The following is a 17,476-nucleotide window of genomic DNA, read 5'->3' on the forward strand; positions in this document are numbered from 1 at the left end:
CATGACAGGCCTGAGAGGGGGGCTGATGGAAACCTCATAAAGTTCAAGCAAGCCAAATGCAAAGTCCTACTCCTGGGTTGTGGCAATCCCAGGCACTCATACAGGTTGGGTGGAGAAGTAATTGAAATCAACCCTGTGGAGACACCTGGGGATGATGGTTGATGAAAAACTTAATGTGAGCCATCAGCGTGCACTCGCAGCCCAGAAAGCCAAATGTATCCTGGGCTGCATCCACAGGAATGTGGACAGCAGGGCAGGGGAGGGGATTCTGTCCCTATGCTTTCATGAGGCTCCACCCAGAGTACTGCAGCCAGGTCTGGTGTCCCCAACATAAGAAGGACATGGAACTGTTGGAGCATGTCCAGAGAAGGGCCATGAAGCTGATAAGAGGTTGGAGCAAAGAGGGGAAAAGTTTAGGTTAGCTATTGGAAAGAAATTCTTTACTTCAAGGGCGGTGAGATACCGAACAACTTGCCCAGGGAAGCTATGGATGCCCCAACCCTGGCAGTGTTCAAGGCCAGGCTGGATAAGGTCCTGATCAACCTGGTCTAGTGGGAAGTGTCCCTGCTTATAGCAGGGGGTTTGGGGGACTAGATGATCTTCAAGGTCCCTTCCAATTCTATGATTCTATGATACCCTAACAGCATATGTAGTGATGGTAACTCATCTCAAAGGTTGTAGCCTTGACCCTACATCTGAATGCACATTACAGAGCATTTCTGAAGAGGAGCAACAGGGACTAAAGGCCTCTGGCAAAGGGGTTGTTGTTGGGGACTGTTCTATGCCCTGGTATCACCAACATCGCACCATGTGGTCTATGTTGTGCATGTTGACAGTTCAGAGCAACATTCTGTTCTCATGTAAGACAAAATATTTTGCCAGAATGTCATTTTTGTAACCATCTTTGCAGAAGGGAAATGGTTCAGTGGAGGTAGTAATCAACATCATGAAAGAGGTTTGTTTAAATTGATATTCTCCATTACCATTTTAGCAGGTCAGATTTCACAAACTATAATCTTAATTTAATATATCCCAAGATAGTTTTATTTTAAAGTCCTGGCATCATCTTTACAGTAATTACTACTACTACAGGATTTACAGCTGCAAACACCATGGATAGAATACTTTCTATTGCAATCAGTATATTTTCACATGTATAACCTACCCTGCAGATAACTATGAAATCAAATGCACCGGAGACAGGAAAGAAATTAGAGGCAGAGAAACTTTCTGAGGAGAAGAAGATTTAAGTAAGGCTCCCTTGCTCCCTCAAATATACTCATGGACATATAAGCTATGCAGCTGCTGGATTGCAAGATTATCTGGCTTTTTCAAAAGATGCTCTGTGGGTAGTAGAACTGACAGATCTTTTGTGATTTACAATTTCTGAGTTTTCTTACCTTTATTCTTTACTAAGTTGAGGTACTATTTCCATTCATGCCATTCCAATCTTGCTTATCTTGCTTTTAGCACACCTCCTTTTTCCTAACCCAGAGGAGTTTCTATGGATAATAAAAGTTTCAGAAGTTTTCAAGAGTGACCAGTACAATAGGACAAATCTCAGTTTTCAAAAGAAAGAAGTGACAACACAACTTTCTTCAATGAAGTCTGTATAAACTAGAGTCTTTAAACATGTTTTATAGCATCAGAAACCATCTATATTTTACTATTTGCATAGGTGGAAGGAATCAGAAATGACCTCATTACTCAAGTTTCCAGCTGTACACTGCCCTCCAATCCCTTTCTATATAGGAGACATGCTTAAGATTTTTTTTTTCCTGGTTTGTTCCTTCCTTTATTTTTTAACTTTATCTCTCTCTATATATGTATCTATATGCATCTATATGTATATACATACATACATATAGATGTATGTCTTTGGTCTATAAGCACATTGGTTCTGTGTGCACACACACAATACTGTTGAACAGTAGGTTGCATAGAGTCTGTTACCCAAGAACCCTGCCTACTTTTGGCACTGCTGTCACAAATCACAGAAGAGTGTCCTGCAAGAGCTGTATGATCCTTAGCATCCTATATCCAATTTTGATCTAGAGACTGGGAGAAGTATGTATATTATGTTTAAAAAGATGTTTACTTAGGGTGTTACTTTGTCTTCTTTGGGACACTATTTGTAAATCTTGTATGGAAAAGGAATGCAAAATAGTTTTACAGATGCTCCCTAATTTTATTTGTAGAGGTGATGAAATACTGCTGAGCATGCAAAGGTTGCTGTGAATTACACTAAGTGAATTTTGCTCAAGTTCTCACACATGTAAAATAGACTAATTCTAGTAATGTATGACATTCTGCCTTCTCCCTCTTCACCCTGCCAAAAAAGTGGCAATAATTTTGAGAACAATACCTAGACTGAGCTGTGTCCGAGGAAGCAATGAACTTTTCATCTGCTGTTTTTTCCATTACACCCTTGCTCTCAATCAGGCGAACATGCAAGAACAATTTCGGAGTTAGGTCTGGATTCAGAATGGTACATTTGAAGAAACACCTTTTTACATGAAATCTCTGCAAAAAGCTAAAATCTGCAGAGGCCAAAAATTGAAAGGCCAAAAAAACCAAAAGTAAGAACTAATTTATCCTAAGTGCTGACAACAATGCTTTTGGGCATTTGCACAACAAATCAAGTCTACTTCTAACGCAATTAACCACCAAATTGAATTTTAAATTACGCTAAAAATATACCCCACAATTATCACATTTTTTTCCCAAATTATGTTGGAGGAACAGTAACTGTGATTTGATAGGCAACTTCAAAACCAGTACTTTAAAACACAAAGATAGCAAAAATATCTGAAGCAGATCTAAAATCTATAAAGCTATGCTCTATCTTACTGTAAGTAACAAATCAAGCAACTATTACTTATAGCAGATTCAGCAAAAGCAACAGGGATGGACAGAAGAGATCTGAGCACGATGCTCTCCATTACTAAGAATTCAAGACACAAGGTTTGAGAATGGATATTCCCTTTTGTCCAGAGGTTCCCAAAAGAATAAAAAATAAATAAGACCGTACAAGTGAAAATACTGCTCCCATTGTGTCAGTTACATACACATACAGCATGCCTACGTATAAAGAATGGTGTGCTGTCTTCATTCACAAACAGGAAATATGGCAGTGCGCTATCAGAATGCTTTGACACTCCTAATTTTTTCTGCTGCTGAAATACATGAATAAACCGCATTCACAACTTATAATTTACTTCCAGTAGCAAACAGTTCGTTCTGTTCGTGTCTCATGATTGAGCTGAAGGATTAATGCTCCTCTGAGGAAGTGGCACCAGTAAGATACCCATTTGTCCCATTGGCACCGCTTGTCCCATTTGTGGCGACAGTGCTGTGCGGGGCCTTTGAGCGAGGTACTGTTTCTTCCTCATCTGAGCTTGACTCAACATCACTTCGGGCATCCTTTGCTACCTGGAGAATGTGGAAAAGAAGTAGGCAGTAGGTGACTGCAAGGAAACAGCTTTTTGGTTCAAGAGAATCAGAGAATTCACACGTGTTTTCAATTTGAGCTTTGAAGGCAATGTCAGCTCTGGCACACTTCCCTGCCTTTGCCTGCCTGCACTCACTTCAAACACACGTCTGCACATACATATGCCATGTGCAAAGGCAAGGTGAGAACTCAGCACTGGTGCACTGAAGGTATATTGGCCAAGTGCTCAAGGCAAAAGGTTTGCACAGAGTGAAGCAAGCAACAACCCAAGCTCCCAGATTTAACCTAGCTTAGTCCCTCTGCCCTCCTAGGAACGACACCTTTATTCCATGGCCTTCATTTGCAATGATGCTCTTTGACCTGGTAATACAAAACGTCCAACCCAACTTCCTGCCCCTTATCTCCCAACTGGAGATCACATGGCTCCAGGGAACAGTGCTCTGTGCTCACAGGAGGAGACACAAGTACTGCTTGAAATGAAACTCACCACACCAGGTAACTAGTCTGTGACTTTAGACAAGTGGTGAAAACAGCACTTGCAAAATGTGGACATAGTCCAGTTCAGTCCGTAACATAGGAGTCACAGCTCAACTCTGCACTGGAAAGGTGTTTCAGAACCAGATGTACTTCAGTTGCTAGGGATTTCCTGCTAATTTTCAGCTGACTTATTTGAAAAATCTTAAAAAAATCTCCAAACCTAGCAGGAGTCCACGAGATGTAGTACAAAAAAACAGCATCAACAGAAAGGTCTGAAGTTTAACCTGCCTGCAGCTCTACAAATGCCATTTCTATGCCTCCTTCCGCTCCTGTTTGTATAGCTGAGCATCCCAATTTCTTCACGATTGATCCATGCTGTGCTGGTTGCCACAACTGGGCAATTACAGCTGACTTTACTACAGCAAATGGACATCAAACGGGGCAAAACATATGGTGAGTCATTTTTCTGAAGAACTAAAAACACTTTAAGAACAGGGCCACTGCGTGTAATTTTTTGCTTACAGTAATCCTCCTCTCCTCTGGAAAATCTTCATGACAATGCCAGTCTCATGTCAGAAGGAGCCATTTGCCTTTGGGGCTTCCAGTGTTGCCCTTGCAATATTACAGTACCTGAGTGACACTATTCTGCTTGGAACCAGAGAAAAAAGAAAACAGTTCCCATATAGCTCCCAATAAGTAAAGATTTTAATGTCAGTGTCTAGCAAGCCCACAATTCTGACACCATGAAACTGGACTTCAGTTGAGGTCAAAAATTTGGTTCCATACTTTACAGAGCTTCAATTGATAGGTTACTTCAGTGTCTTTCATACAAAGGGACTTTTATATTGCAGCTGGTGGGGTACAGAAATACACTTAGAATTATACCCTTATCAGACAGAAGAGAACGGTCTCAGCACACAGTACTGAGCACCTGTGATCTATGTGATGCCAGACCAGATGACTGAACAACTCTCCATCAACTTAAATTCTCTTAACAGATTCACTGCCAACTCTTCTGCTAGGATCCTACCCCCCAAAGCCAAAAATCAAAATAAGATTCTGTGCTGTGGCCAGTTCCGCTAAACATGGAATCTGCTCTCTTTATTTTTAAAATGCAGCAACAAAGCAGGGTGTTTGCACTTAAAACCTGATAAGAATGCAACACATCTTGCAGTACTACTTATCTGTAGGATATCTGCTATGTGTTGTGAAAATAGTTCTTATTTTTATTGCAGAAATAGAATGGCATTGCAAGTGAAGAAGTTAAGATCTGTAGGAAGATTAATCTTCTATATATATGTCATACATATCCATCTCTAACCTGGTCACTGTGTTACTACAAATGTGTAACTCTGCTCTAACTCCTTCTTCTGTGCAATTGTTAGAACTACAAGGCATGATGCCAGAGGGGAAATGATGCCTCAAGTTTTAGCTTTCATGTTTTTCATTCTGTGCTGCCTAAGGGTGTAGTTCCGAGCCTCATAAGTGCTAGTAAGCTCTCTTCACAGAGTAGGGAGACAAAACAAATCCTTTTACTGCTGAAGACCAAGAACAACTTTCAGGCCCAAAAGCATAAACAACGGTGGACTGAAGGGAGAAACAAGAAGGATGAGACCTCACAACCTGAAGCTGCAATTGGACAATTAAACCCCAATATCAAAGGGACCAAAACTTATAAAAGTTTAACACCTCGTAACCGGTCGTCCATTTGGTGACCATTCTAAGTCCACCTTGGGTGTAGCCCTGGTCAGGCTCTTGTCCTGCCCAAGGTGTATCCTAAAGGCCTTTCAATAAATACCTACTCTATTCTCTAGCTCTGTCCAGTCTCTGTTTTAGGTCAGCCTTCCCAAGGCATCAGGTGAAAGATTTACAGTCTCAAGTGTGTGTCCTAAATGCTGACAGAGCAGATGCTTATCCTGCTGATATATATATATATATCTCATATATATATATATATGTGTGTATATCATTCATATATATGTATACACATATGTATGTATGTATGTATGTATCTATCTATCTATCTATCTATCTATCTATCTATCTACCTCTGTATGTAAAAAGGGTACAGCAAAATAGCACCCAGATACTACAGATAAAAGTGGGTTTGAATGGTTTTAGGTGATGCATAGACACCTACCAAGAAGTGAAAACAGCCTTTAAAGATAGTCTTTACGTAAATATATAAATACAAACAATGGATAAATACCAAGCAGAAACTACAAATTAACAGAACCAAACCAACCTAAACCACAAACACCAGTGTTGTCAGAATAAATCTTTTGCATAGTAAATTTAAAGAAACTTACGTGCAAGGGGTTCCACTTCCCAGCCTTCCAGCACAGCAAAAGGGAAAGGATAAACAAGCAGAGTAAGAAGAAAGAGTAGGAAGCAGTCTGAAGTCGCTGGTATAATTCAGACACGACAGCTGAGGCTAATAATTGCTAAAAGCAGCGGGAAATAAAGCATGGCCTCCAGGCAAAATACAGCTTGTGAATGCACTGTCTTTGACAGACTGAGTGGCAGGCAGATTCTAGGCTCTGCCAGTGCCTGGCTGAGCTCTCCAGGACATTCATAGAAAGCAGTTTTCTGAAGAACAATCCCACTCACTTTGGGGTCAGTCACATCAATGTGCTCTGCTCTTTAAAGGCAAAGTGTCCTGACTTTACATGATCTGTAAGGGTTAGTTCTACCAGCTGCACATAAACCCTGTGTCTGCACAGCAACTGTAATGGGGTTGGTATTTCTGGGAGTGACATCTTCCTGTCAAATGTACAACTGGCAGCAAGACACTAAATTTTAGCCGTAACAGTCTTGCTCTGGGAACACTAGAAAGAAAATACATAGCTCTTTGCAATAGCTCATTAATACCAAAACCCAGAAGAGGCTGTGATCTGTAACTTGTGCCACTAGCAAACACAGCAGAATATAATTTTGCCTTACTATTGCTATCATTTCCTGCTGTGAAATGAACATTTTGCGAACAACTACTATAAAGAAGAAAAACAGAACTGGCAGCCCCAAGAAAGCAGTTTGGGTTTCTATAATCTGATTTCCCTAAGGTACTTCAGTTCAGTGTACCACATTGTAAAAAAGAAGTGAGGAAGCACATATAAAGACAATCACTATACAGAGTATTATTAACTTATCTGACAATCATTAGGAGTGGGAAAAAGTTTCCAGGAAAGGAAAGAAGAGTTTGTCTAAAACAAGAGGGGTCTTCAGTAGCATGTTATGGGTTAGGAAAAAAACCAAAAAATGACCTCTATTGATAATGAAAAACCTAAAATTATGAAAAGAGAAATGTGTTGTCTTACCTTGCCCTTTGAAATAGCTTTGTAGGCTGCCTTTATGATTAGGTAAGACCAAAAACAGTGCAGAATTTGAAGAACCATAAGCAGCACATTGAAGACCCACAAGGCAGGAAAATTGCCCAGAGCTTCATACAGTTCAAACAATGTTGTATTTAATATCCTAGAAAAAAATGGGAGAGAAAAATAATAACATTTTCCTTAAGCCAACGATCTCAAAGAAGTTATTTGTAAATTAAAACAAGTACTTGATTAAATGAGATCCATATGGACAGCGGATTAAATGTTGCTTTCAATTTTTAACTTGATTTGTAAACATTGCATATAGAAAACAAGTATCTTCAGGGTACATTTCTTCTCTTCACCTATACAGCTAGCAAATGTTGTTTGACTCAAATAACTCCCTCCCTGAATGGTAACAAAAATTATTGTATTCCATGCTTTTGAAATAAAGTTATTCCACCTCAGCTGCCTCCAGTAGGAGTTTGGTGCCCCAATATTAGCCACTTCTTGCACAAAATCTGATTTGCATACCACTTATGTACAGCCAAGAGTGAGGCTTAGCATTTACATATAGGACAGGTGGACAACGGGGCAGTGAGGGATGGGAGACCTTACTGCAGTCTTTTCATACTTAAAGGGATCTTAAAAAAACATTGGGACAAACTTTTTAGTAGGGCCTGTTGAGATAAAACAATGGCTAATGGTTTTAAGCTAAAAGAGGGTAGATTCATATTAGATCTAAAGAAGAGGATTTTTACAATGACAGTGGTAAAACACTGGAAGAGATTTCTCGGAGGGGTTGTAGACTCCTCATCCCTGTAAACATTCAAGGTCAGGTTGGGCACAGCTCTGAGCAATTTGATCTAGATGAAGGTGTCCCTGCTCATTGCAGGAGGGTTGGGCTAAAGGACATTTCAAGATCCCTTGCAACCCAAATCATTCTGTGATTCTAAGAAATTCAGGCAGTTCTAGACATTTGAACCTAATTTTTGAGAATCAGCATTTCAGATGCAGGCAGTAAACTGATGTTGGAATGACTTCTGAAGACCTGTGAATACAGCACTAACTTTCTGCCCAAATACCCTGCCACAGCAGGTGATTTCAAATTATCTTAGCAAACAGCCTGAGAGCAGAGTGGAGAACAGACAACAGAAACAATGGCATTTTTAAAAACAAATAGTGATCTAGGAATGGCTGTTAATTAAGAGGAGGAAAATGAGGCAATATTAGGACTTGTCAACCTTCATCCATTTTCCCTGCTGATGCAGAAATTCTTTAAGAACTCCACCGGCTTTCTGTTCTCTCCTGGTTTCCAATGAACCATCCCGGCCAGTCACTAGATGGCGCGTTCAGCCCGAACAACACCGCGGGCACCGTCCCGGGAAGGCACCGGGACCCGCACGGGCTCCGGAGCAGCACAGAGCTCCGTGGAGAAGTCATGGATACTGGTCTCAGCTTTTTAATAAACAACCACACTTGCCATAATCCTTTCCAGCAACATAAAACCAGTTCGAGTAGTACTAGCATGAAATAAGTACAGACAACAAATCCAGAATACAACACATAGTGGTAATGATTTGTGTGTGTAATGTCATTGGTCAAAAATCAACCAGTGATTTCTAATACACTGGTCTCAATACTGCGGAGGCATTTCATAGTACTTCTACCTTTTTATTTTTGCCTTCTTACACTGCAGAAGCTGATGTTTTACAACCTTCCTATACAGCTGTGTTTTTACATGATCTTCTGTTTATGGTGTGAACGCCAGAAAAAGAAAATGTTTTCCAGTTTGCAAAAACCTCATCACATTATTGCTTCTGTTGGGTAGAATTCTTCAGTCTCAGCTTTGTGCAATTTGCTCTGCCAGTAGGAGCTCTATTTGTCACAGCAACGACCCCCTTTACAGTTCAAGGGTACACTCTCATCATATCAAAACAGAAGTGAAGTCAGCACTGTTCTGCTTCACCAGTGCTTACTTTGAATCTGATTATATCAGATTCAAACTTGAAATCAACAACTCCTGTATCTAAAGTTACCACTGTTTACACTCAACTGTCTTTATGTCTAAAATTTTTAATGCTACAGAATTGTAAATGAAGCTTCTGCAGGTTTCTGTTTCTGTTTCTATTTTTATTAACTGGACCAAATTGATCTCTGGGGATTTCCACAGAAGTCCAGTAAAAAGCATTCAGGATGAGCTAGTCCACTGTTGCAGAAGTCAGGAAGGAAGCAAGGCCAAAAAGAGTGCTTTTGGTACCAAAACCAGCTGCATGTGCAAATGGCTCATATATTGTGTATTAGCTAGCAAAATGAGCCTCAATAAAAAAGCAGACTTCTTTCTAATCTGTTCATGTCTGGCAAACTAAGGACAGGACTGGAATTCTTCACTAAAGCTGCAAAAAGAATCTTATTAATTGCTCAGCAATGCTAAGAACACAGAAAACTACAGAAAAAAATGAAAGTAAGCAAATAAACACTCAAAATAAATGAACTATTTCATATTAAAATCTGAAATGGGGAGAAAATTCATAAGGTTATGTGTCAGAATATACGGAGAAATTCTACTTGCAGAGACTGAGAAAGAAGGGGAGGGAAGACAGGTTAGATGCACTTTCCATCAATTTCACTGCTACAAGTATTCAATGGAAGCATTTTAATCAACTACAAAAATAATAGGGACTGGAAATAGCAGCATGAAAATGGATTATATCGAGGAGAAAGTGCCTATAAGATGTATACACAAATAAATCTCAGATTCAAATACACACAAAACCATTTAAATCTGTAAACACGCTTGCTGGGACTTTTCAAAGGTCTCCAGTGGTTAAATCCCAGCTTTTCATAACGAGCGGTGGAAACTTTGATTCTTGAGTATCTGACTTGAAGCAGCTGAACTTGATGTCACAGGGGAAAATTACTTTAAGCTGCAAGTGCTCTACCTTTCTGAAAACTTTTTGTCAGCATTTCTCAGACCTTTGCATTTTGGAACTAAATCTTACCTTCTGCTTTTGAAAATAATTTCTGGACTGTTTTTTTTTTTTTTCCTGAGCCCCTGGAAGATTTTGATAGCTGGAGAATACAACACAATTTCATGGAAGGTATTCCATGGAAGGTATTCTTCCTTTCTTAAATGCATCCCAAGGAGGGTTGTGCACCTAAGGCTTTGTAAAGCACTTCATTTAGTACCTTGAATTAAGCAGTGTGGCTGATGAAAGCAAATAAAATTAAATTCACCACTTAAGATCCAATCTACACTTACAGAAATTTGTGGTATTTTTTCAGGAATGCTGCCACAATATCTGAGCCACTGGGAGAGATAATCCTTTACTTACCACTCTAATTAAACACCCAGAATAAAATGAATATATTTTCAACAACTACTAAACAATCAACTTCAACACATGAACAGTAACACAGGTTTTTCCTCTGGTCTCTAACTCTATATCTAGCCAGCAAAGCAGTATTTGGGAGCCTAGAGGAAACAGATCCACACTGACTCATTAATGTTACACTCCCTTCCCACAACTTAATGGGCTCAAATCCAGGCTCCTGGATATCAGCTACTAATTCTTGGCAAGCTGATCCCTTGTCTTGCACCAAGGATGAAAGGAAAACCTGGAGATGAAGGGAGATAAAGAAAGAGAGGAATGGGTGGAAGAGTAAAATCCTTATCTATATTGTCTGAGAACTGACAAAAATGTGCTGTGTTTGCTTCTGAGAGGATCCTGAGAGGAACAAAAACAGGTGAAAAGGAGGATCATGTGGAAGGAGTAGGGGCAAAGCAGGATGATGGGCACTATTATCACATTCAATGGGAGCAGAAACTGTGCAGGTGAAATTAGTGCTACTGCAAGTTGCCTTCCCTTCTGCAGCACTATCCAGCGACCAACACATTCTGCTGCAACGTGCTGAATTGAAGTCACTTTTTTAACATAGTGCAATAGACAGAAGTCTCAGATATGACCAAGGACAGCACAATATGATACCAGCTTGTTGGAATAATTCAGAATAAATGTCTTATCTCCATTATGTGTATATTAGACAACAGTATTCTGTATTGCACCGTAACACCCATATTGGGACACCTTTCAATATCGCATACATTACCAAGAAAATAGGAAATTATATTCATGTAATTATGTAGTTATATTAATTATCTCATTTAGTGCAAGTAACTCAACAGTACTCTTACCAGCAATGCTTCAAAGTTTCTGCCTTTTTTGTAATTTTTCCTTTAATAAACTGAACAATTGCACTTACTTCTGCCCCCAAAACCTAGTAGTTTATTCTTTATTATATATTATCTCTGGGATTTAGATCTTGACTGAAACCTAACAGGACTTCCTATCCTAGGCTGTCCTAACTACCTTTAATGACAGTGCTACACAACAGACCTTATACAGAGATGTTTCTGCATGAGACTTCAAATGAGTTAAACAGCTTTTTACCTGAGAAGTGTATGGAATCATACACCAAACATTCCACAAATTGCGGAAACTTTGGTTTATAGCACTCCATGTACTGGAGTCCTCAAGCTGCAGTGCAGCTAAATATTTAATTATAGCAAATCCAGTACATAAGGGCTATACTGCCAAGTTTTTCATCTGAGTTTCAGCTTGGGCAGCTGCTGTGTCTATATCACTGTTCTGCTTCTTGGTTCTTGCTGAGTGGGAGAACAAGCTTGTTTCCCTTTTCAGATCCTTCTGTCTCTTACATTTTCAGCCCTTCAGAGTATAAGTGCATGGCAAATATGAGAGGAGTAGCAGAGACCCACTGTGAACAGAGAAGAGTGAGATGAACCAGTCACCCACACAGAAGCAATGAAGCAGGGAAAGAAGGACTGGAAGAGAAAGACAGAGACGATCTTTCAACAGCAGCTCAGACTGATTCATCAGATTGTTTGGCTGGTGATGCTCATTACCCTCCTTTTAGAGAGCTGATGAAAGATCTCTGCAAAATGCAGTGACAGAAAGAATATAAACTATTGAGTCAGTATTTAAAGCAACATTAAATCCACAGACTTCAATTTTATCAGTGAGGTCACCACGATGTGGCATTCTGCTCACCCACAGCAGCCCTGCATCAGAGGATTTCCTGACACCGTACTAATACATGCTCAGCTGCTGTGGAGATGGGTGGCTCCTGTCCTAACACTAATCAGGAACAGTATGTCTTTGCAGAAATTACAGCCCTGCCACTGAGACTGTGAATTTTAAGCCCTGTGTGCAGATCAATAGGATTTCCAACTAAAATGGAAATAGTTAAGCACTACTTAACTAAAATGATGGAGCAGGCAGGAAATTATTCATGTTTGATGTACTGTAGAAGAGACCTGATCAAGCTGTCACTGTCCTGGTTTCAGCTGTGCTTTTCACTCAATTCCTTCTCATCAGCAGTTACTGCCCATTAGCTGATTTTGCAGCCACTGGTATGAATAGTAGCATTTACACTCTTATGGATAGAAAAAACAAAGATACAAGGTCACAGACATTTTCACAATCCAAACTCAAACCTCAGAAGAGTCCTTCAATAGACATCAGGATGTGGAGAGAACTCAAATTTCTTAGCAGAATGTAACTATACTCAGCAATATGTTGTATCATGTATGTAATGTGTTATGGTAAAATGCTTGTTTAAAGGTCCATAACTCATATGGAACTATGTTATGCTTTTCCTCTTGGAAGAATAACATGAACCCCAGGCAAATGGATCTTGATATGTGTTCTCTGTTGCTCATGTAAAAGTTCTGTATGTGCCTGAAGATTTTCAGATTTTTCAAAGAGGAAAAGCATTTATTGTAAATGCTGGTTTCCAGTTTTTGCAAAACAGAGTATCTGAGTTTATATAAAAAAGCCTTCCTCATGCCCCCATTGACTAAAAATAAGTGCAGTTGTGTTTAACTATATGCCACATCAATGTCTGTGAAACCATTCCTAAACTGTTTTCAGTTCAACCCAATTTTCTTAATAATTATCTATACTTCCAGAGACATTACGAGTCAAACCCTGCTATTGGGCAACGCTGATGAAACCTGTAAAATGTGCTCACTTACATGGGGGCTGGGGTCTCCCAAGGTGTTCAGCCACAATGACCTCCTCCTAGCTGAATACGAATGAGATACCAGCTCCATCATGGCTGTTGATCATTGTATTCAAAAGTAATTTACTATTTTAAGCTAGTAAACTAATTTACTCCTCTGCTTTTGCAGAGCTATGATCTTTACATCCCACATATAACAGAAGCTTGCAGTAGCATTGTTCTGCTTTTGTATTAACTCTGTAGCACCACAAAGGAAGTGCCAGTAACAGCAAACCCTGGTGCTTAAGATATCTCTAAGAGAAAAGGGGCTGAAAAAAAGCAGAATGTTTGCAGAAGTTCAAACACCTACCTAGGCAGATTTAATAGTGGCTAAGATGTCTGGTCATAAGAAAAACAGCCATGCTGCTTCCCTTGCCCTGACACATTTACACTTGGCAGAATAATTCTGAGCAAGAGAAGTGCACAGGTATCTGTTCTGTTTTCAATTGGAGCACAGGTTTTAGACAAGACATTTTTCCTAATAAAAGGAGAAGTAAGAACACTGACTGAATAGGCTATCCTTGACAACAGAAAGCATTATTACAGCCACAGAGTACAGTCTGTAGAAACTAAAAATTAGGATAAGAATAGTTTTGAAACTCTGATTAAATATTTTTTCATATAATTTTTCCTGCTGTGATCACATGAAAATTTAAAAAACAGCAACACTGAGCAAATGCCACTTTTTGTTATTTACATTGCAAGCACATAATGGTGAATGACACCTCTAACCTTTCCATTTCTCACAGCTTCCCTGTAAATAGCTGGATCAGTATTAACCTGGTACCCCAAAGATTTCATCCTTGATTCTTGTAAAACTCCAGAGCCCGGAGTTCACAACTGCTGTAAAAATTTTGAGGAAATAAAATAACTAGGCATTAGCAAGGATAACATCTGACAATGTTTTGTCAGAAGCAGATGGAATAACAATATTATATACACTCTGCTAAAGAGCTAAGATGAGTTGTGAGTAAACTTATAGAGACTTAGTTAATTAAACCTTCTTTTTAATCCATAAATGAATGAGTTCTTCGAATATACTATTGTTAGTTTGTCAAAACCTTGTTATTAAATGCTCTTGATAAACTGATAGATTATAATTTGCCTGCTGAAACTACAAACAGACTGAAATGTAAGCACATCAGATAATTTTTGCTAGTTCTACAGCATCCACTCAGTGACAGTATGAATAGCATCAGGAATCAAGTATCAAAATCATAATTTATTCTTTCAGTATCTGCTACCCAAAAGCAACTTGATTGTGCTCTGGTTTAGACAATATTCTGAGAAAAATGAGCTTGAGACAGTGTCAGAAGAGATTATCTTATTAAAAAAGTTATTTTATTATACTAGCTAGGCTAGAAAGATTTACAATTCAACAAGAGTAAGTAAAACCATTGCAAAACAATTGTGTTCATTCAGAGTGCAGACAAGGTCTGGGCAGCTGGGATTCATCTGGCTACCTGAATTCTTATTGTGGGATAACTGACCAGGACTCTTGCTTTAACTACTGCCTACATACTGCTTTGGCACTGTAGGGTGCTTTTAAGGGTTGGAGCTCTCTGTTTGACCAGTATGTTCAGAGGAGTGAAGCAGGGTGATTCTGCTGGGGTCCACATGCTGTCTTCCCACACAAAACACATACTCCAAGAACCGATCAGGAGAAAATGTGCCAGGAAAGAAAACCAGCATGAAAGACAACAATTCAACTTCACTGCTTGTTAAGAGCTGCACAAACCCACTCAATATCAGCTAAAGAGCAAAACTAGGAAAAAAAGAGGGTCAGCAAAGCTTTGTAGCAGCTGCTTCTTATGGGGATTCTGCACTGCTGTATTTGCTCAGAGAGAAGCTGATTCCAGAATTAAGCAAAGGGAACAGTGAAAACTGGCAATACTGTATCATTATTTGGAAACACAGCCTGTGCATTAAGGACAGGGCCCACACCAGTGTTCAGCCAGTGGTGGAACTCAGGAGGAGCTATTCTGCCAGTCATGCAGAGACAACTGCAAGTCTGGTAATAAGTAATAATGAACTACAGTTCATTACAGCCCACCGCAGTGAACAGAAGTTAATTGTAACTCATGAAGAATCACGCCAGGCTTGTCTGCTTCATGCAGATACTCACTGCCACATAAAGGCAATTAGATATCGGCCATGAGCCAGACTGTGTGTACAGTCATGAGCAAGCTTTAAAAATGAAAGAATAGCAAGGAACAAAGTTGTTCTTCTGAGGATTGGCTGACCCATACTTATATAAGGTACATTGGCACCAAAATCTCATTCAGCAGCCGTCCACTGCAGCTGATGAGGAGACATACACCGGAAAGAGCTGTGAATTTTAACAATGAGAATTATTTTTTCCATTTTTTCTCCCAGAATATTTCCAAACAGACTCACAAACAGAGGATCCAGCTAAGATGTACCTACTGGCATTAAACAAGACTATACCAACTAATCAAAGTAGCTGACTGTCCATCTTCACAGCTTTTAATGTGATACAATACTCTGGACACTGGCAGTGTATGAAGAGATCAAGAACAGAAGGGCATAATACAGACTACCTGGATTATACCAAATTTTCCTGGATGAGAACTTGGTGGACAGCATATGTAGAACATGACCTCTGCTCTTTACAATCTGCTTCAATCAGGTTTTCATTTAAATCTGCACCATTAAGGCACCATTTTACATTTCTCAGTGCATGCATGTAATATGTGCATGCTGAGACCTCACAGGTCACATGAATGCCAAGACTATTTGCTTGTGTTCTCGCCTTTTGACAGTACTTTTCAGCAACATTTCCCTGAAACTGAGGTTTTTTACCTCCCAGACAATATAACTCATTATAAAAGTAATCAAAAGAAGTGAAAAACTCAGAAAAACCGCATACTAGTAACTAGTAGTAACTAGTAACTAGCAATTTGAAAAGAGCCTGAATTTAACTGGCTTGGTGCCTTAATCTGGTAAATAAATACAGGCCCAGCTTCCCTGAGAGCTTGAATCAACTGCTTTACCCAGACTGATTAGACTAGCCAAGGGCTCGCATAATTTATACTAATTTTTTGGTTGGGATTGCTTTCATTCTCCACACAATCCTATATAACCTGAGAAGGCATCATGTTCCCCCTGACTCATGGAGAGTTGTGTTCTATGTTGTAATTTGCTAGAATAGTGATTATGTGCAAGTGGGAGAATTTCGCAAGCAAAATGTCTTGTCAGTGAAAATAGCAGCTTTACTCCTACATTCACTTAGCAGCAGGAGGCAGAAAGTATCCTGGGGTTTTTGAATTATTGCTGAAATGAACTCCAGATGCCTGCAGAAAGACTGCTAAATATATACCTAATTGCCAGTTTCTTTTGTCTTAGCCCTGCTGTTAAACACCCTTCAAACACCAGCATTTGATACATTCTGAATTCTTTATTAGCACCTTTATGCAAAGTTAAATGGCACTTGTGCAAAGCGGCAGCACAGCAGCAGACCAGGGCTTCGGAAGTGACGTCTCTGGAAGCCTGTCTTGGGTATTCACCTTCCTGTGTGGGGGAAGTTTTCTTATAAATTACAGCCTTGCGTTTTCACATTACATGCACATTGGTTTTATACCTCTCAGCTTTTATGCTAGAAAAATTTGCATATTTATGTAATATTAATCAGGCACCAAATTTTGCTATTTGGAATTTTCAGCAGAGGAGAGCAAAACTATACTTCCTGGCCTACTGCCACTCCAGTGAGTCATCTTTGCTGACATGCAAACTAATAGGGCTGAAGATTCAGAATTTCTGTTTTGTAGAGGAAAAGGATTTGGAAGACACAAGTTCGTGTATCCCTTGGTTCATCCCTGCTAACTGACTCCCACATGCACTGCCCACAGTGTGAACAATGAAACTGCCTCTGGCTGTATCTAAGGGTAGCCATTAGGAATACATACAATCAAGGCTTTGGTCTGGAAATAAAATGGTCTTAAAAAGTCAAAAATCATATATACCACACTAAACTATTTGCATATCCAAATAAATAAATAAATGTATTTTTCATTGACTATGGGATACTCTGGTTGGGCTGGCATAGACTCCGTTTTCTTCATGGTTGGTAGTACAGGGCTATATTCTGGATTTGTGCTGGAAACAGTGTTGGTAATTCCAGGACGTTTCTGTTACT

The 17,476-nt window shown here is 39.5% G+C and overlaps 1 protein-coding gene across 1 annotated transcript in view; it reads right to left on the reverse strand.

Moving 5' to 3' along the window:
• Positions 1 to 1,184: 1,184 nt before the first annotated feature.
• CERS6 (ceramide synthase 6) overlaps positions 1,185 to 17,476 on the reverse strand; it is a 94,955-nt gene continuing 78,663 nt past the window's right edge. The window contains exons 9-10 of the mRNA XM_066322863.1: positions 7,246 to 7,402; positions 1,185 to 3,432 (exon numbers count right to left, since the gene is read on the reverse strand). Coding sequence (XP_066178960.1) covers positions 3,271 to 3,432; positions 7,246 to 7,402 — 319 coding nt within the window. The 3' untranslated portion in view covers positions 1,185 to 3,270. The remainder of the gene's footprint in view (positions 3,433 to 7,245; positions 7,403 to 17,476) is intronic.

This window comes from Sylvia atricapilla, chromosome 7, assembly GCF_009819655.1.
Source record: "Sylvia atricapilla isolate bSylAtr1 chromosome 7, bSylAtr1.pri, whole genome shotgun sequence".
NCBI classification, from domain to species: Eukaryota; Metazoa; Chordata; class Aves; order Passeriformes; family Sylviidae; genus Sylvia; species Sylvia atricapilla.